The sequence below is a fragment of the Charadrius vociferus genome, unplaced genomic scaffold, assembly GCF_000708025.1.
Source record: "Charadrius vociferus isolate BGI_N301 unplaced genomic scaffold, ASM70802v2 scaffold90, whole genome shotgun sequence".
In the NCBI taxonomy this organism is placed as follows: Eukaryota; Metazoa; Chordata; class Aves; order Charadriiformes; family Charadriidae; genus Charadrius; species Charadrius vociferus.
The window spans coordinates 9,575,512-9,596,664 of NW_009647222.1; the positions used below are offsets into that span (position 1 = coordinate 9,575,512).

Here is a 21,153-nt window from a genome sequence, read left to right on the forward strand (position 1 = left end):
CTCAAGCAATAAAGTACTATCCTAATTTGCTTCATTTTCTTTTAGGTCCCCATCCAGCAAATACTATCTCCAGTGGTATTTCCTGATGGATTTCATAGACTCCAAAATCCACAGAAAATCATTCAAAATCATGAGACACTAAACATTCTTTGGAAACAGAGCATGTAGAATCATAAAATAGTTTGGGTTGGAAGGGACCTTTAAAGGTCATCTCCTCCAACCCCCCTGCAATAAGCAGGGACATCTTCAACTAGATCAGGTTGCTCAGAAAGTCGTCCAACCTGACCTTGAATGTTTTTAGGGATGGGGCATCTGCTACCTCTCTGGGCAACCTGTTCCAGTGTTTTATTACCCTCTTTGTAAAAATTTTTTCCTTACATCTAGTCTGAATCTACTCTCTTTCAGTTTAAAACCATCACCTCTTGTCCTGTCGCAACAAGCCCTGCTAAAATGTTTGTCCCCATCTTTGTTATTGCGGCCCTTCAAGAATTATAAGGCCACAGTAAGGTCTTCCCAGAGCCTTCTCTTCTTCAGGCTAAACAACCCTGAGTCTCTCAGCCTGTCTTCATAGGAGAGGTGCTCCAGCCCTCTGATCATTTTATGGCCCTCCTCTGGACTCACTCCAACACGTCTTTCCTGTGCTGAGGGCTCCAGAGCTGGATGGAGTACTCCAGATGGGGTCTCACCAGTGTGGAGTAGAGGGGCAGAATCACCTCCCTTGACCTGCTGGCCACGCTTCTTTTGATGCAGCCCAGGATATGGTTAGCTTTCCGGGCTGCAAGCGTACATTGTTAGCTCATGTCTATCTTTTCATCCACCAGTACCCCCAAGTCAAACTTGGCAGGGCTACTTTCAATACGTTCATCCCCCAGCCTGTATTGATACTGGGGGTGGCCCCGACCCAGGTGCAGGACCTTGCACTTGGCCTTGTTGAACCTCATGAGGTTCACACCGGCCCATGTCTCAAGCTTGTCCAGGTCCCTCTGGATGGCATCCCTTCCCTCAGGTGTGTCAACCACACCAGTCAGCTTGGTGTCATCTGCAAAATTGCTGAGGGTGCACTTGATCCCACTTTCTTCGTCATTGATGAAGATATTGAACAGTACTGGTCCCAATATGGACCCCTGAGGGATGCCAGTCGTCACTGATCTCCATCTACACATTGAGCTGTTGAGCACTAGCCTCCGGATGCGACCATCTAACCAATTCCTCATCCACCAAACAGTCCACCCATCAAATTCGTATCTCTCCAATTTAGAGAGCAGGATGTTGTGGGGGACCATGCCAAAGGCCTTCCAGAAGTCCAGGTAGACGACATCCATAGTTCTTTCCTTGTCCACTGATGTAGTCACTCGATCATAGAAGGCCACTAGGTTGGTCAGACAGTACTTGCCCTTGGTGAAGCCATGCTGGCTGTCTCAAATCACCTCCCTGTCCTCCATCTGCCTTACCATAGATAGGCTCAAGGAGGATCTGTCCCGTGATCTTCCCAGAAAGAGAGGTGAGGCTGACAGGTCGGTAGTTGCCAGGGTCCTCCTTTCTACCCTTTTTAAAAATGGGTGCAATGTTTCCCTTTTTCCAGTCACCAGGGACTTCACCTGACTGCCATGACTATTCAAATATCATAGAGAGTGGCTTGGCAACTACATCAGCCAAGTCCCTCAGGACTCTGGGATGCATCTTGCCAGGTCCCAGAGATTTATGAATATACAGGTTCCTCAGGTGGTCATGAACCTGATCTTCTCTTACAGTGGGAGGGACTTCGCTTCTCCAGTCCCTGTCTTGTAGTCCATCCACTCAAGAAGTGTGGGTGGAGAGGTTGCCAGTAAAGACTGAGGCAAAAAAGTTGTTGCCTTCTCCCTGCTCGGTGTTTGCCAGTCTTGCTCATTGGGGGGGGGAGTATGCTTTCTCTGACCTCCCTTTTTTGTTATTCTTTGCATCTCCTGCCAAGTTCAGCTCCAGCTGCACCCTGACCTTCCTGACCCCATCCCTACACAACCACGTAGCGTCCCTATACTCTTCCCAGGATACCTGTCCCTGTTTCCACTGCCTGTGCATTTCTTTCCCGCCCTTTAGTTTGACCAGTAGATTTCGACTCAGCCATGCCCATCTCTTGCCTTCCATTCCTAATTTCTTATACCTGAGGATCAATAGCTCTTGTGCTCTCTGGGAAGTGTCCTTAAAGATCTGTCAGCTCTGTTCTGCTCCCTTGTCCCTGAGGGCAGTTTCCCAGGGGGTCCTATTGACTAACTCCTTGAAGAGCTGGAATTTTGCTTTCCTAAAATTCAGGGTCCTGACTTTACTCTTCGTCTGATCCATATCCCTCAGGACTGGAAACTCCACCAGTGGACGACCACTGCAGCCCAGGCTGCCTCGAATCTTGACATCACAGATTAGCTCACTTGCATTGGTGACCAACAGGTCCAGTATCACATCCCCTCTGGTAGGACTGTCTATTACCTGACTTAAGAAGTTATCCTCAATGCATTCCAGGAGTCTCCTGGATTGCCTACAGCTCGCTGTGCTACTTTTCCAGCAGATGTCAGGGTGGTTGAAGTCCCCCAGCAAGATAAGAGCCTGCGAGCACGATGCATCCTCTACCTGGAGTAAGAAGGCTTCATCAATAGGCTCCTTTTGATTGGGTGACGTGCAGTATACACCAACCACAAGGTTACCTTTGATGCCTTGGTCTCTTGTTCTTACCCATAGGCTTGCAACCTGCTCGTGGCTATTCTTCAGAGACACCTCTTCACACTTTACCCATTTCTTGATGTAGAGGGCAACGCCTCTGCCTCTCCTTCCTCACCTGTTCCTTCTAAACAGCCTGTAGCCATTGATAGCCGCTCTCCAGTCATGGGATTCATCCCACCAAATTTCAGTAATGACAACTAGGTTGTAGCTTTCTAGCAGCACAGTGGCTTCCAGCTCCTCCTGTTTGTTGCCCATACTGCATGCATTAGTGTAGAGGCACTTCATCTGGGCTGTCAGCCATTTCACCTTCTTAGAGGAACACCCCTTAATTCCTTTGGGGTATTTGACTGGTGTTTCCCTGTTGGGTTCTATTACTTCAGGAGCCTGTGGCTCATCTCTGTAAGACTTCAAGCGGACTCCAGTGTAGCCAGCATGTCTCAGAGCAACAGGCTGAGGGCCCTTTCTAGCATTCCATCCCTGTAGAGGCATTCATCTGGGCTGTCAGCCATTTCACCTTCTTAGAGGAACACCCCTTAATTCCTTTGGGGTATTTGACTGGTGTTTCCCTGTTGGGTTCTATTACTTCAGGAGCCTGTGGCTCATCTCTGTAAGACTTCAAGCGGACTCCAGTGTAGCCAGCATGTCTCAGAGCAACAGGCTGAGGGCCCTTTCTAGCATTCCATCCCTCTAACCGTTGCCTGTTGTCCCACAGCTTGTCACAGGCAAGCCTGATATTTATCCCCCTCCCTGCTCAAGCCCAGTTTAAAGCTCTATCAATGAGCTCCACTAGCTCATGAGCGAAGACTCTCTATCCCCTTTAAGAAAGGTGAATTCCACCTGATGTCAGCAAGCCTGATGCTGTGTAGGCCATCCCATTATCGAAAACCCCAAAACTGTGGTGGCAACACCAGCCGTGGAGCCACATATTAATAGACTGGGCCCGTGTGTTTCTTTCATTGTCACTGCCCACAACTGGAAGGAGAGGAAAAAATAACCTGTGCTCCAGATTCCTTTACTATCCCAAGGCCATGAAGTCTCTTTTGAGTGCCTTTCAACTACACATTGCAGCTAACAGATTCATATTGTTTTAAGGCAATTTGTACATGATTTCCCTGCATGTCATTGGCATCAATGCACAGGAATTTTCATCGCTTGATCTCTTTCAACATTTCCATCATAGTGCCTTATAAGCATAATTTCACAGCAGCCTGTCAGCAAAGATACTAAGGAGGTATTCCACATGCTCGTTGGGTATGTAGTCTCCTACTCCATCATGTCTGGACCATCCTTCCTCCAACCCGTTCTGCAGATAAGCTCCGGCTAATTCCCATCCCCACATCTCTGCTCTGAGAAAACAGGTTCTGCTACAGCTTCTGCCAGTACAAACTAGTAAGGGCACTGTATCCATCATATCTGAAGCACATATGGACTCCCAATATTAATACTTAGCCATTGATTTGCCACTAAAAAGCAGAGCAATGTAGTTTCCAAATGCTATACAAACATTAATCAAGGTTCACATCGTACCTCTGAGGTAAACAAGTGTTATTGCCTTATGTAGCTGTGCAAACTACAGCCCTAAAAGTTTAAGTGTTTCTTCTGAGGTTCCTGGTGAACCAACTGCCAGGCCTAGAGGACTGGGTCACTGAATCAAGCCGCTCCTTGCTTTCTGGCTTCACCCTACTTGGAGGCAGCCTCTGAGTTTGCATTTCACCATATGACTTCACATGAAAACCATGCTAAGGGGAGAGGAAGCAGATCATAGTATCCATGATACGACATTTCCCCGTTTAACACCTCAAGCTGCACAGGATGTGAAGATGTGCCATGGTACCACTTTATTTCAAAGAAAAGTGTTCTTCTATGCCATGGGCAGAAAAACAGTCATATTCAAAACGCTTGCAAGAATTCAGCAAAAGCATGAAACAGAGCTGATGAGAGCTGTTGCCTTTTTCAAAGGTAACGTTTCACTAGTCACCTAGTTATCAGGATCTTTTTTCCAGGGAGAGGCAATGGCTCTCAGCTTTCTCCACTCCCTGATCTCAGCAGGAGTGGAAATCCACTTTCTCGTTCAGAAGCCAACAATTGCAAATCAGCTGTGAAAGGGAGGGGTTCCTGGCCATTTTAGGTATGTCCTGTACATGCACTTTGTTCTCTTGATACATTGGTTCTGCTGAATAATATTTCAAAAAGATCTTATGTATATTCTGTGTCAGTCAAAGAAACTGAAGGGGCCAAGCAACAGGCTGTCCTAACACCTCTTATGAGAACAGTAAGGAAATCCTTTCCTCTTTTCACTACTTCTTCCTCTGGAAGTGCCTCTGGGGTTCTCACTATCTCTTCTGTTCAGCTTTCAGAGTGGAGTGAGCTCCAGCACCTCCATGCAGACTCCTCAACCCTGTCCTGGGTCTGAGGCCAAGAACATCCACCCCTAAAGTCAGTCTGTGAGACTGAATCACACATTGTCCCTCTATTATCTTAACCCCCATCCTGAAAATCAAGCCGATTGGGATGAATTCTGATGCAGGACTCATCTCTTTGGAATGAATTAACAACATATTTATCCTTGCACATTCATACATCCATTTAGTCAGAGAAAGGCTGAAGGCTGCAACTTGCATACAGAAGATAAACCAGCATATTAACCTGCTGCAAGCAGCCCCCAGCCACTGTCATTCAGAAGATCACAAAGGCCCCGTCACTTATTGTTGCTATTGCTCTCACAGAAAAATCACAGCTGTTTCTTTACTTACTTTTGAAATTCTGAGTCCTTCATCCTAAAACAGGTGATCTCAAGAATGTGCCTTAGTGTGTGCCTCTGTATCCATCCTGCATGGCTGTAGTCAAAAAGTCTGCAGCACCTGATAATGTTTTTCACATTCTTTGGAATCTACAAATTACAGGTGATTTCAATGAACAAGAAACCAATACTGACACAACTGACACAAACGCAAGCCCTGGAAAGCTTTGCTAACATATAATACAAAATGCCATTTTATACCTATTTTGTCCTACAGGACAATCTTCCCTGGCACAGTAGAAAATGTTATAATAACACTCCATGAGAAATTAATATTTTGCATTTACTCAATGTCTAGGGCAATTTCCTCTTCAAATGGCACTAGTAAACTTCAAAACCCTTTTAGGCAAAGCAATGAATTTCAGATACAATTCATATATTTTAAAGAGTAGATAGAGGATGATCTTCCTTCAATGACTGAAACCTAGAGATTTGCTGGAAACCAAATACCACAGATCAAAGCCCATTTCATAAGTATCAGTGAGCTCCAGAATATCAGTGAATTATTTGTTCTACGTATACCAAAGCATTCTTTTTTTCACTTCACTTCAAAAATTACCAAAACCCAGAAGACTTAGGGGTTGAAAGAAAATGTATACATGGGACAAACTGACAACTATATTAACATTCTCGCAATTGCAACTGTCTTCTCCAAGTCTGTTTAAAAATCCCAGCGACCTGGAGCTTAAAGTAAGCTTACAAACTGAAAACTTACAATAAAAGTAGTATTGAAGTCTTCCATGCTTACTCTGTTCTGTGTTGAATTGTTCAGCTTTCAAGAACAAAGCCCTGTTTAAAAATATCACTCTTTTCAACTGCTATTTCTGCAAATGCAACTGGGGAATTGAGTCAGGCTGTGTTCTTTCTGGCTCACATAATAACAGCAATAATAAAGATTCTGCCGCTGCTCCTTACTCACTCATTCGAATGCGGCTGCCTGAGAAAGAATTAAATCCAGCTCAGCTGCATATGCTCTGCGGTGCTACCAGGAGTAAGGAGGAGGAAAGTCCTTGGAGGGAATCCTGATCAGAGTGAAGTCAGTACTTCAATGGAGCCAAGATTTCGTATCTTGTTTGTTTTCACCAAGAGTTGAGATTCCAAGTCCAGTACTCCCACTGCAGAGCATTTATGCAGAGTGCATAGGCCTATTTGTGGATATAACCATCCACTGATGTAAGCAAAGGTTGCCCAAAGTAAGTAGCTATGAATCAGGCAGATTTGACTACTCCTTGGCTACTCTGCCTGGCAAAAAAGGGTGGAAGAGGATAAAGCCTTTTATCTGGCTAAAGACATGAACAAGGAAGGAAAAACAGTTTTTATTAATTTAAAAAGTCTTTTTCTATAGTGATAGATATAAAACAACAAAGGAAATTCGAACTCAAAGAAAGGATTAGACTTCAGAATAGGCTAGGATTTCTCTTCTTTGCCACGACTGGCAAAACGTTTCCATCACAACTCCAAGCTTTTAATGGAGAAAGAAATGCACCAATCTTAATTCATTTCTCCCTGTAATCAGATTTAACTGAAATGTATTATTTAATGAGTGAAGCACAGGTTTGGATACTGTGGTGCCTGGCACTGGTGGTAAATTTTTCTGCCAGTTTGATACAATCATTTGTCCTTACAGGTTAGATAAGCTACATACCAACCAGTTTATGCTATCAGAATCCATCGGCAGAGACACTAGGAACAATGGTTCTGTTTGTTCTTTGGAGTATTAGTGATATCACAGCACTTTTAGCAACCACAGGGCCTTGCCATAGTGTCTTTGGCATAACATGCTCTGTTGTCACTGACACATGCCAGCTGGCTGCTGCTCCCCACCCCAGCAGTGACTGCATTTCGGCAGCATTTATGTATGTGAAGCGCTTGGGGATCCCTTGGGAAGAAGAAAGACAATGAATATTTTAAATATTTTCTTATACTTCAGCAGCACAAAGCATATCCTTTGAAAACCCGTCCTCTACAACCATTGCAACAGGAGGAACTTCCAGACACTCCCTTATGCAGACTGCAGCTTATTGTGAGACAATGTCCTGCCACAAATCACTGAAGTTCATTTTCCTACTCACACAAGTATTGCTAATCTCCCTACATCAAGGCTTTTTCCTCAGCAACTGCATGTCCCATGGATCTGGGCTTGGAAGGTTCCACCTGCGTCATATGCGTTGTTTCCCTCTCCCAGCCTTTATGGAACTTGCTTGGTTGCTCAGCGTATTTGGCAAGGGTGGGAAGGAGATCTGGAAAGGGGCTTTCACGCACTCCTATTACCCCACGACTCCTGAATTCTGCCTAAAATAACATATACCTTCTTTCTGATGTTGAATTAGTCTGAAAGGTTTTAGGGAATCCCTGAGACAAACAGGCCCCCAGCATTATAGTTAGGAGAAGAATTGTGCTTTGCGGAGAAGGCAGCTGGCTGGATGGGGAGGCAGAGAAGTTCTGCACAGATGCACTATGATGGCTTCCCTATCCCAGGGGATATACACGGAGGAGACTGGGACAGACCCAGTGTTTCTTCTGCAGGAAACAAAAGCTGCTTGCCCTTGACATGAGGATCAGAAGCAAAATCTGTGTTCAAACTTGTGGTTGCTGCCCCTCATTAGAGCTGTACAGTCACCCTAATAAACAACATATGGGAAATGTGGGGTTATTATTTGCCAAGAAAGCAAAAATAGCAAAATTTTAATGGCAGCATTAAGCAATGTGCTGCAAGGAATAAGTTGGGGACAGAGTGGCAAAACATGCTGCCTTCTTCCATTTTTTGTGAAAATGTGTCAAAAATGCATAAATTAGTAAAGAAAAATCCATACTATAACACCTGGCACTTTCTCTGGCAAAAGGACTAGAGCTCAGATGTGCTTTCAAGGCAAACCCTGTAACACAGGACAGCTTGGAAGCTTACCACCCCGCTAACTGTCCCTGAAAGGACTGTGTATCAGATCTACAGTCTCCAAAACACCCTTCTCGAGAGCAGAGGAGATGCAGGTGAGGCAAGGAAAAGGAAGACCCTTAGTATCCCTGCTTCCAGTCTGTCTCAGGACAGACTGACAGCAGTCTCTCTGTCTGACTGTCCCTTTGCCTTTGGCCAGCACACCCGCGCAGAGACATACACTTAGATTTCCCACCCTTCATGGCACCCTGCTGTAACAGGCACCAGGGGAAGAGAGAAAGTGATGGGGAAGCTTTTAGAGGTATGGTTATATACACCTTATTACCAAATTGAAGACTTCAATCTGCAAAGATCTATCAATCTAGTGTATTACATGCAGAGAGATACACACATCAGATTTTGTTTGTTTTGTTAAAAAAGAAAGAAAGAAAGAAAGAAAATAAATGCCTGAAAAATATTCTTCTCTTGCTATAAACACATCAGTGCTCATTTTCCCTATATTCTACTTTGGGCCATTTTGTGTAAAATCTTTAATTAAAGTTTTTCTTTGAAATTGTCATCATCAAACCAGAAGAAAGAAAGTAAAAAATGGAAGGACACAGCTGTGCATATATGAAGTGCTATTCAGTACCAAATGAATTGGAACAAAATAAGTATCGTGACTGTTATGCTCTTAGTTTTGGCTCTGTATTCTCAGTAGCACAGTCTAACTTGTCACTTTATATTGATTCCATCTGTTTACACTCTGCAGAGTATTGGCTTCCTACAGTGAACATTTCCTATTTACCAGCTGGTAAAGATAGGCCCAAACCAGATAGAAAAGAATTAGACTATTTTCAGATCCTCATAAACATAAAATCAAAAATTAATGGGGGAGGGGAGATAAGGGTAGAGGGAGTGAGGAAAATATATGGGCCTGATGCTTGTTCATACTGATAGCCCTTTACAACCCATCAGCAATTTTTAGAGGCCTTGAAATTTGTACCATGAGTACACAAAATAAATCAATTTTCAGTCCTCTTTACATAAACAGCCTTATTGTAAATGTGAATCAATCCCAGTACCTCAGTAATCTTTAAAGAGAAACAACTGGGGTCTGAACTTAGCTGATCTAATATTCCCACTCCTACCAGCCACCTATGAGTGAAAGACCTCCATATACAATGGATGTGCACATACAGTACAGAGTCATCTCTGCACTTTGACAACCTGAGTTTCAGTTATTTCTTTTTCATACTTAATAGTCTCCTTAAGAAAGGAATCTAGCATTTGGAGGGGCTGACTCACTTCAAGGGAGTCCTTTTACTGTCATTAAAAAAAAAAAAAAACAAAAAACAAAAAACCAAAACTGTTTCAGGTTGCAAGCTTTTCTTGAACAAAGTTTTATTTTTTAACATTCAGGAACACTATGTCATTGAAGTACAGGCTCCTTTCTATGGAGCCATGTCCTTTTGCAAGTATTACTGGGGAACAAATCCTGTCCCTATTTTTGGAGTCCTAGCAGCCAAGTCAGTGAAATGGCACTCTATAGAGAAAAAGAAGGCAGATTTGGGTGCTTGGAAGACAAGCTGCCCCTTATTGAACAGGTCTCCGCTGCACCAAGGCAGTCGCATGCGGCCAGGGCACCAGCTGGCCAGGAGCATGGAAGAGTCTGGGCTTCTGGTATGGTATGAATGTTCTGGTTCTTGTTACTCACAGCACATAAAGTGCGTAAGCATCCCGACTACATTGCTGCCTTACTACCTTGAACACTCACTGAGCCAGCAGAAAAGAGCTCTTTCATGCACCATCATTTATATTCCCAGGCACACATCTGTTCAGCATTTGGCCCTCCTCCCCATGCTGTTCTTTTCTTCTGAGGCAGCACTGTGGATCCTACACATTGTGGCCATTTTCCTACAATTTGCTGTTACTTTTCTTTCTTGATCAGGTGGGTGGGGTGGTTTTTTTTTCACCTTTTCTTTAAGCCTGCTTCTCCCAAGACAGTGACCTTCAGGACAAATATTTTATTATATTTGACTAGAAATGATGGAATGATTCCAATAATCAAAACTAAACTTAGAGTTTTACCCTGGCATTTGAAATACTCAAAATCTTTTCCTAGCTTCTCTATACTTTACTGAGCAAGTAAGAATGACTACAAAGGCAGCAAGGCTTACTTCCAAACACAACAAATAAACTTGGTGTCCTAAACACAGGCGAGGTCAGCCCTGGATCACTTGATTAAGTGAACTGTCAGCATGGCTAGAGTTTCTAAGTGCAGGACAGTGATGGGAAATCCATCCAGCTGCCTGTCAGGTCTTTGTTCCCGTATGCCTTTTCACTGACGAGAAGACGCTCTGAAACATCTGCTGCTTTTCTTGATCTTGGCCATTATGCTAGTTATGATGTCTAAATACAGGTACATGTGGTAGGTGGTCCAAAAGGGGCTTTCTGCCTACACAAGGAGAAAATTACTATTCCATATTTTACTGAGGACATTAGGAACTTTTTCTTTCTGTTACTTTCAGAGTTTTTTTTAACATGCACATACAAATTCAAAACCCAATCAGAGTTATGAATATAAATATACCCTTGACTGACGATGTGCATCGAAACAGAAGCAGAGTACGGTTTGGCTTGGGAACAACCACTATGATAAGTTACAGATAAATATTTAAAAGATTATATGAACTCTTAAGTGTATCTGAATAATTATCTGTGTACATCATGCATTTACATATCTTGCAGTATTTCTTTAATAGAATTGTCCCTGGGATATATATGCCGCAGTAACCTTCCCTTAAGTTAATGATGTTTTCTGTTAATGCACTAAAATATACCTAACAGGTCTATTTCACAATGCGATTAAAAAAATAACACAGAACCTTGTAAATTAAATATACCTCTAAATATGACTTTGGAGGACATTTTCAATTCATAAATTCTATAATAAGAAGTTATTTCAACAGTTTCTTTTGTGATAGGAAATGCTTAACATGAAAACGTAAACGTTACTCTTCAGTTAGCTGCATATAGCCAAATGAATAAAAGCTATGACATTAATAACAACTATACCAAGTTATGATTGATAGGCTTTTCTACAGCGAGAAAAGATTGTCTTGGATACAATCTGTCCTAACAGCCTTGCGATATGTTAATATTTTATTCAGACTAGAGTGAGGATATATTCAGATGTCCTATTCAGTAGAAGGGAAGCAAATGGGTTGCAAATACTACTGCAGCCCTGAGGTGCAATAACAGCTGTGAAATCAGAAAGATTTTATTTCCCCCCTCCCAAATTACAGGCCAAGCCCATGCCAAGCACAGCAGGAGGTTGGATTTTCCTTGAAATTTACATCAGGTTATGTTTAATGTATTTCTTCCACGAACAGTCTTAGGGTAGAGCCAACAGACTGTCACACAGTGCTCTAGAAGGCATGGAATACTCTTCTGTGTCCTTGTAAATAATAACTATTATTAGGCATGATATGTGACATTATTTGGGCATTTGCACCTTAAACTATAATAAAATCTCACGATGTTGATAAACAGATTTTCATGGCTCAGTTTGTGAAAAAATAAAATAACAAAAATCTAGCTTTCCAATACTCACACCATCCCTTCCTCCTCAATTTAAAAAAAAAAGTGGTTTTGTGCTGTTTGAAATTGTGTTAAGAATTAAGTAGACTGAGCTCTCAGGTGGCTGGATACTTCTAAGTAAAAAGAGTACAAAATGCCTAAAATACCATTTTTCTGATGTGACAAAATGTTTTACACCAGTCTTGCAAAGGGCTAAAAAAAAAAAAAAATCAGAAATTGTACTGCCTTGGAGAATCTAGTTTCTTAAATAAGTAAAGCATTGTTACTCAAGCCACGAGCATCTAGTAACTAAGAAATAAAATCACAGTGGGACTATGCCAGTCCTACACCAGAGATTTGTTGCACGACTGCTTGAAAGAGAGAGTGCTTAGTTTTTTGATGCTAAAAAGGGATTAGAGAGGCTTTTAAAATATTCCTTAGTACCTTAGCATAATAAAAAACCCAAAACAACAACAACAAAAGACCCCAAGCATACAAGTATGACCAGATCTTCATGATACAACAACAGGACAATATCCTTTTAAACAAGTTACTAAAATGATATCTGTATATCAAGAGCAACATCTACTTATCCGAAATGAATTACTACCCCAGCATGTGGGTTTTGTTACTACCCTGGTCAACATACTTTCTCCTTGAGCAGGGATTCCAGCTGCCTTAACGTCATTGTTTGACAGCTGTGGCCGTTCAACCTGAAAATAAATATAATAAAAAAGACTAGATGAACATAAACCACAAGCTCATCACAGTACTGTTGAAGACCACTGTAGGGACATCAGTTGGAGAGTTTTGTTTTAGCATGTAAGCAACTACAAATGCAAGAAAGTGCGTTGATCCTGCCTTCGTTGTGGCTGTTCTTCACAGCTCTGTAGTACTCTTGGAGAAAATCACCACAAATTTGGATCCCTGGAGCAGAACAGAGATGTGGCAGCTGCTCCTCTACCGCAAGTGTGATGACTGTTAGCGTAAAGTATTTTTTCTTGAAGGATTTCTTTTTTGGCTGCCATAAGGTACACAAAGGGATTTTAGCAGCTTGATCTGGCCCTTGGGATGGCAGAGTACTTGAGAGTCCCAAGGCCAAGAAAGTTATAGCATGAGTTCTCCCCTCCCCTCTGCTCCCATCAAGTGTTCTCCAGAAAACAAGAAGCATGCCTCTTCCTCAGCACAAATCTGAGACCCATTTGTCACCAGTAACTTTTAAAGTTATTTTAAAAATTTAAAAATAAATTGCCTTGCTTTTGTTTCCTCATCTTATTGACCTGCATCAAGCACCAGAGCAGGTCATTTTCAGAGTTAACTACCAGCCAAGTTTACTTTCACTAGTGGGTTCTGCAGGTGCCAAATTCCACTCTCTGCATGTCCTTCTCTGGTTTCAGCCTTAACTAACTGCTTCTGAAAAGCCTTGTGCAATTTTATTCATATCTGTAATTGTGGGATGAAGTCCTAGAAGTGAAGCTCTGCCATGATTTCAGCCTCTAAATTTAGTGTAATTGCTTGAGTTTTAAATTGGGAAAGAAAGTAGCTCTGACAAGGCCACCTAGCAAAACTTCTGGAAAACAGCACCTGTACTGCCCTCCAGTGGTGAAATTACATCGACCTATGCCTGATAGCTCTGAGAAACCTACCATTATTTTTGCATCTGTACATTGCAGACAGTCTCAGAGCAGTTCTCTAACAAATTAGCTGGCCAAAAGACAAGATCGTCTAAGCATGATCCTTACTTTCCACATTTTAGTGCGTTTAAAAGGAAATCAAGAGTGACATCTTATATATCCTCCTTGAACACTGGAAGAAAATCCAACCCCAAGCACACAAAAAGCTTTACCATTTTATTATATTGCGTGTAATAAAGAAAAGATTAACCTTTTATTCCAGGAAAGGTCCCTCATTTGTTATTTAGTTTTCACTAATTAATTAGAATTTTTTAAGCTCCCCTGTCTCTCTGGTAGAAAGTGGCTTAGGTCCCTCCCTTTTTCTTCTTTTCTTTTGCTGCTCCTCTTCTTCCTCCTGCTTCCTTTCAAAGTCCTAATCCCATTTTTGTATCCTCAGTATTACACTCTCTCATTCTCTCTTTGTTTGAGAGTTTTCTTAGCTTTGCACTTGCTGGGAACAAAGTTGGACTGGAATTTACAGAATATTTTTTGAGGCAACTCTTTATTGAAGGCCAGATCATACAAACCCACAGGACAAACTGAAGGAAAAGGAATTTCCCTGCAGATCCCCTTGCAGAATTTCACCCTTTATAGTTCACTGGTGTGGGGGGAAGGGGTGTGGTGTGAAAAAAATATTTAGTGCTCTACTAAGAAAGCTACTGTGGGAGCTCAGATTTGGTTTGGGTTTTATTTTTACATAGAGTATGGCTCTACTTTCCATTTTACTACATTGAAGGTAAGAATCCAAACTTAATCCCAGTTCACACACAGCTGGTGTCAATCAACCTTATTATTGAAAAATTACTTGCACTGGAAATGAAGACGAACGTGAGATATTTACTCTTAAAGGATTGAATCCTGAAACATTATAACTTTCCCATTACTGGGTTCCTTGGCTTAGCTTCTGCGTTTCACCAAAAGACATGTAAAGCTACATGACATGTTTTTAAATCCCTATTAAACTGAATCTGTTATAATTTCTTTCATACACAACAACTTTCATTGTTAATTTAGAGAACAGACTGATTAGTCTTAAAGGTTCATATATTCTCAGTGGCAGATCAGTGGCTTAGAAGACCATTCCCTTCCCTTTGGCAATCAGGTAACATTCCTATGGCAACTATGCCAATTACACACACAGATGAAGTGATTTTGGGAAAAAAAAAAAGTGTATTGTATCTCTATGTCACTAGAAGCTCACACGAGCAGATAGATTCTGCCTGGAGAGCTAGACAATTCACAAGTGATTTGTGATTACAATTCAGGAGCAATTTGACTGCATAATATGGGACACTTACCTTTTGAGCATGCTGGTACTTCTAGCAACTTTAGTGAACTTTGACAGGAAGTCAAGATATGACACAGTAACTTTGCCAATATTTGGGATCTGTATTTCAATATACATGGATCAGTCCTACAGTGATACCAGATATTTTTTTTTTTAAGTACTTCATTTGCATTATTCATTTCTTAAATAACTAAAATAAATTTATCTTATAATTTTCTTTTTGTTTTGTTTATTATGTATTACTACTTCTCAGCAACTTGTCTGGAATTAAGCAGACCATTAGTTTAACATCTGGTAAATCCTTCCCCAAAAAGTTGCAACCTACAAGTCTTTCCATCATGTAAGATAAAGATTTCTCAACTCTCTAGCTCTATGGTCTTTCTCATGTATATATGACAGTATATTCATTCTCATCAGCCTCACTGACACATCCTTCTCTTGTTCCAAAAGACTATTTAATGTGTTTCAGGTGTATGTGTGTCCCCCTAATGACAATTTAGTGTTAGCAAAGAATTTAACATCAATCTTAGCTGAAATGGGCTTAACCCATTACAGACTGACTAGTTTAAAATGCAATCGTAATAGACCACTTCACCTACATTAAACCAACAAACAAGAGTCAAGTGCATTAGAAAAAAAAAAAAGAGATACATATCACCTACAATTTCAGGACAAATTTAAGTATACAATGATTCTGGTACAGATTGTGCATCAGAATCCTCCCCTGGTTTTGATAAGCATCAGTCATAATACCATATAAACATCCAATGTTCCTTCAAGTCCAATCTGATGATGTTTTATAAGGTAGCAAATACCAAAATTGAGCCAAGAAGCTCCCCATGCAGCCAAAAAAAAAAAAGCTGGTCTCAGAGTTCACAACCTAATCTATGCATATTCATAACACTGCATGTATATGAATTTAAGCTGAGATTTGTTTTTTTTTTTAATAAAAAAATTTGCTAGTTAGTTGCAACTCTTTCAAATAGCAAGATACACTACACAGACAAAATCCCCATATAAACATACCAATCAAATTTAGTTCACGTTATTTTTGCAAGTTTTCTATGACTTTCACTTGAACAGAAGGTTTTGACTACATCTAGCATCTTTTTAATAATACTGGTCTGCAACCCGTTCCCACTGATATTTTGCTCTTGGCATAAATAGGAATAGCCTCTAAATGATTATAAACCGCAATGACGTAGCGTACCTCTGCCAGCACAGCGTCTAATTCAGTTTCTGTTAGATGGAAGAGAAAGGTTTCAATCACTCTCCCGAATTCACCCTTTGTGACTGTCAGGGTCTGACCAACATCAAGCATCTGAAATGCTTTTTTCAGTTCATCTTCCTTTTCAGCTATCTTTTGAAGTAAGATCTGCCCAATGTCCCAGGAGAATAATGCGGGATCTGGGACACAGCTTACAGGCGTAGCTGTAAAATATATTAGGCAGTCATCAGATACTCCCAAGTCTGGCAAAATCACATCTTTTTCTGAGAATTCAATACAAGTCAGTTCATTTCTAAAAACATATAAGGAAATGGGTTATTGTTTGTCCAGTGATTTGAAAGCAATAAATAACCAAACACAATTGTAAGTATTTAAATAAAAGATGCCGGGGTTTCTCTTTCTGCTACTACAGCCAAAACAGTAAGTTGGAATATACACTTACGGTTTAGAAGTTAAAAAACAATAAATAAAGTTAGAGAGATGTGTTCCATGACAGCAGCTCTCCCACTTCAAACTACAGGGATGATCTCTCTGCCCTGTAAAATTTAAAGACATCATTCGGTTATTGAGCTTTGGGCAGAGATAACACGTAGTAGTAGGGTCAACATTCATTGTCTGTATATGGAGTCTGTGGCTGGTAAGTATTTTAGCACATGCCAGCCCCTTTCCCACTAAAACCACAACAAGCAACGGAGAGTGGAAATACCCGACAGTGCAATATAGTATACAGGGATGCCTTGTATTATTTAAGACACCTCTGGCTCTCATTAGACTTGAATAAGAACTAAACAAAGACCAAAAGATTTGGCCTGATGTTTCTTTTGGATTCATAATGAGCCAAATTCAGCCACAGCTATGAATGTTTAATTACCTTCTACTTGAATCAAAGGAGGTTTTGTACACAAATCTGAACACTGGAGCTAGTTCATAGGCATTTATGGTTTTTTCCAAACTTTAATCTAGGATCTGCTCTTAAAATATAACTGCTTTCAGAAGATTTGTTTACAAAAAGGAAGATGGCAAAATACAGCTTTTTGTTATTTACAGCTTTGCTGCAGTTTTATGAGAGCCAAATTTTTCTTATACTTTTCCCTTCCTTACAATGAAAGTATACAATCATGGATGCCTTGCACATTTCATTTCAACTTCAAACCATTCTCACAAAAGAAACTGTTCAAATTCACAGCTGGATATAGCTCCGGTGAAATCAATAGAGCCATCACAGCTTACTCCTACAATGAATCTGACCCTAAATCTAAAACTACGTGGCAAGGAGTGGAGGAAAAGTGACATGAACTGTGATGGAGGAAGCCTCACATGATAATAATTAAAAATTACTTGCAAGAGGAAAGTCCACATTAGGATTAACAGCAAATTCATACTTGATTGCAACAAACTATAAATCTTACTGCTCCAGAAAATAAGCTTTCTGTGGTAAGTGTATAGTCATATGAAATGAGTTCCCAAAGGATAAGATGTATATCAAATCTTATAATTGGAAACAGTGCTCTTGCAGTGACTTCAAAACAGAATTGTGACAGTGGTCCGAAGAAGGCATCTCTCGAGTTCCAGTGGGCTTCAGAGAAGCGAATAAAAGAAAGAGTCTCTTTCCTCACACACAAGCAGGAGGAACAAGTTGGGTGAGAAGGGCCATAGCTCCTTCTTCCACCCTCTCTCCATCAGAACTAGATTGATTTTGTTCATGTCCACAGGATCCAGCAAACATGGCATATCTGTGACAGACAACTTCTCTCAAAGTAATGAGGAAAATGTGCCCCAAACCCTAAACAGCACAAAGGCTCCTTGGCCACTACAACCTGCTACATTGAAAGGCACCACTGAACCCCAAGCAAACAATAGGACAGAAAGGATTGAGAGGACGAAGCCACCTGCAAGTTACACAGTGCTTGTCCTCTGAGCAATAGAAGGATTTTGATTTAAAGTCCCAAGACTATGAACACTTCGACTTCAGTACAAACCTGCAGCTCATTTAATTGAGCGCTGCCTGCTGCCACACAATGATGCTCTGTTTTGTGTAGAACGAGGTCCTGGGGTAAATACAATGCCTTGAGAGGAAGGGTGCAAGGCACTGAGGTCTTCTGCAGTTTTCACTCTGGCCATGGTCTCCCCTGGGTTCAAAACAGGTTTATGAGAATACACTAGGATATAGGACACCAAAAGAAGCAGAAGGCAACATCAACAAGAGGGACAAAAACTGAGTTCTTGACATGAGGTCTAATTTGCTGACAAAAATATTGACTGAGACAGTGCAGTGACCAGATGAGAAGAGTTCACAATTTCTGTGGTTATGCTGGATATTATATCCTATGTTAGCACTTTCAGATACACAGTTTAGAGTAGGACACTAGAGTGGTAGACTAACTCCTTTACCAAATAACACAGGATTATCTCTGGAAATGTTTTTGGCCATTATCTTGAAGGCTATGCACATTAAAGTACTCTAAAAATCTTTAAAAACACAACCTTTTAGTTAAGAAAGCCTGCCATTTTATTAAGCAGTACAGTTGCTTAGATGTTGCCAACCGTATCCTGGGCTGTATCAAAAGCAGTGTGGCCAGCAGGTCAAGGGAGGTGATTCTGCCCCTCTACTCCACTCTCATGAGACCCCACCTGGAGTACTGCATCCAGCTTTGGAGTCCTCAACATAAGAAAGACATGGACCTGCTGGAGCGTGTCCAGAGGAAAGCCACGAGGATGATCAGAGGGCTGGAGCACCTCTCCTATGAGGAGAGGCTGAGAGAGTTGGGGCTGTTCAGCCTGGAGAAGAGAAGGCTCCGGGGAGATCTTATTGTCGCCTTCCAGTACCTAAAGGGGGCCTACAGGAGAGCTGGGGAAGGACTTTTTACTAGGGCATGTAGTGATAGGACGAGGGGGAATGGCTTTAAACTGGAAGAGGGCAGGTTTAGATTAAACATTAGGAAGAAAGGTTCCCCTGCCTATGGCAGGGGGGTTGGAACTCGATGATCTCCAAGGTCCTTTCCAACCTAAACCATTCCATGATTCTATGTTTATTTTGACTTTTGCTGAAGAACAATGCACGTAGCAGACACCAGCCCATTACACTAATTACTCTTTTATGAAGAGTTATTATTAATCTTCCGCACCGGGAAATCTGAGGCAAACTATACCGTAAGTATAAACAGAAGAGCTAACTGGGAAAATAACAATCCGAGAGAGATTGTATTGTACGGCATATGCAACAGTTGCCTAAGTATGGCTCACTGGTGACCCACTAGGCAATGTTAAACGGTTTGCATCTGCTCTGTGCAACCTTACAGCTTGAACAGTGCCTGCGATTGCAAACACCATTAGCTCCCGGTAGGAATGCTGAGAGCTGACGATGCTCTACTGCTCAAAACTTTGGGAGATGCCGCTCTGGGGCTTATTCAGGTATGATGAGGCATTTGTCTTTGCTCACATGGAACGTGGTTTGAGTGTTTATAAAATAAGGGTGATTCAGGTGATGGTGCTGTCACCCAGTCTTTTCCATGCTGCTTTACAGGCATTAGTCACAAAAATACTTTCAAATATTGGCTGTCTTATGGACTGGATCACAAGGTAATTCTATTGATACTTATGTAGCTAATCCAATCAGACACTTCAAAGGAAATATTTTATAAGGCTCTGTTTCCTCCATTACAAACGTAATTAAAAATCAGAAATTTGGTTTCTTCCCAAACTGAGTGGCAGTCAGAGAGTAAAATCTATTTCCTCCTCTTTCTGATATGTGCCAATCAATTACATCTTGCTCCTGCCATTCAATTACCACAGTATAGAAAGCAAATGTTAGCACAGGGAATCCTGTGAGTTCTGTAGCCTTCTGAAAATCCAGCATGCTATGTACAAATAACAAAAGCCATATACAGAGGCTCAGTCAATTCTCTGTAAAGGGAGATGAGAAATTTAAAGCAGACATTGCACGGCCAAGTGAAAAACAGCAGGACAGGAGCAAGACTTACTAGTCCTCTAGCAAAAATGCAGTGCTCTGCAGCATTTTACACAGGTAGGAAAGTCCTTCTGCCCCTCCCTCTTCCCCCAAAACAAATTAACAAAGAAAATGATCACAGTTCAAACACTTGAAGTTTTCATTACCCAGCTCAGTGCTTTGGAGTACTAGGGAGAATGAGAAGGGGCGAGGGAGGGAGAAAGGAAGAGGAAAAAAAACACCTTTCTGACAACTTAAGCAATCTTATCTTTATCAAACAGAAATTAAGTGGATCTGTGTAGACCATCCCCATTGTTTAACATGCAACAATTTAAGCAGTTGCTGGGTACTGCTGCTGGGCACTGCATCTTCATCAAGTACACTCAAATTGTTAGAATAATCTCTGATTGGGTTTTGACCCAAGCTTGGGTCAAGCAGCTTCTTGGGCACATTTCAGGAGTTACGTTGGTCAGGAACCATTCCCAGCGGGCAGTTCGTGTGCAGCCATCCTGTCTCAAAGGGTGAGAAGTGTTTAACAGTCTGTACATGGGCTATTCTATGCCAGTTCACCTCAGTGCCAAGAAACAGTCACAAGCAGACTTAATTTACTAGCATAGCCCATCTATAGCAGCAACCCCTGGCAGATGTCCTAGCTCTGTGGCCATCCATTAAAAGAAATTAGCCAAGCATTTTTTCCTCCACCATTCAGGTGGAAAACAACCTTTTCTTCTTCATCTGATACATTGCTAAGTGTCATCATGACTACAGTCACTTGGCTGATAAACTTGCAGTGGCATCCATGCAAGTTTGACTCCCTAGAAACCACAAACAGGGAGGGTCCATTTCTCAGAGGCCAACAGCTCAAACGAACAGGTTCTGGCTGCAAGATCTACCTCATCATAAATATGGGCAGACAATAAGTGTATTTGAAACAAACACAAGGCAGTTCTGCCGTTGCCTCCTCAGGCACCACCAAGTTCCATCTCAGGTACCGGGGGTTTGATACTAAAGAGGCTGTGCCAGCCATTTGTACCATGCCCAAGACAGAGGGAAATTCACAGACTCTTCAAAAC

General features: G+C 41.6%; 1 protein-coding gene across 1 annotated transcript in view; it reads right to left on the reverse strand.

The window, feature by feature from the left end:
* EFCAB6 (EF-hand calcium binding domain 6) overlaps positions 1-21,153 on the reverse strand; it is a 130,806-nt gene that overhangs the window by 97,745 nt on the left and 11,908 nt on the right. The window contains 4 exon segments of the mRNA XM_009879780.1: positions 5,445-5,581; positions 12,595-12,658; positions 14,917-15,005; positions 16,117-16,397. Of these exon segments, the coding sequence (XP_009878082.1) occupies positions 5,445-5,581; positions 12,595-12,658; positions 14,917-15,005; positions 16,117-16,397 (571 nt within the window).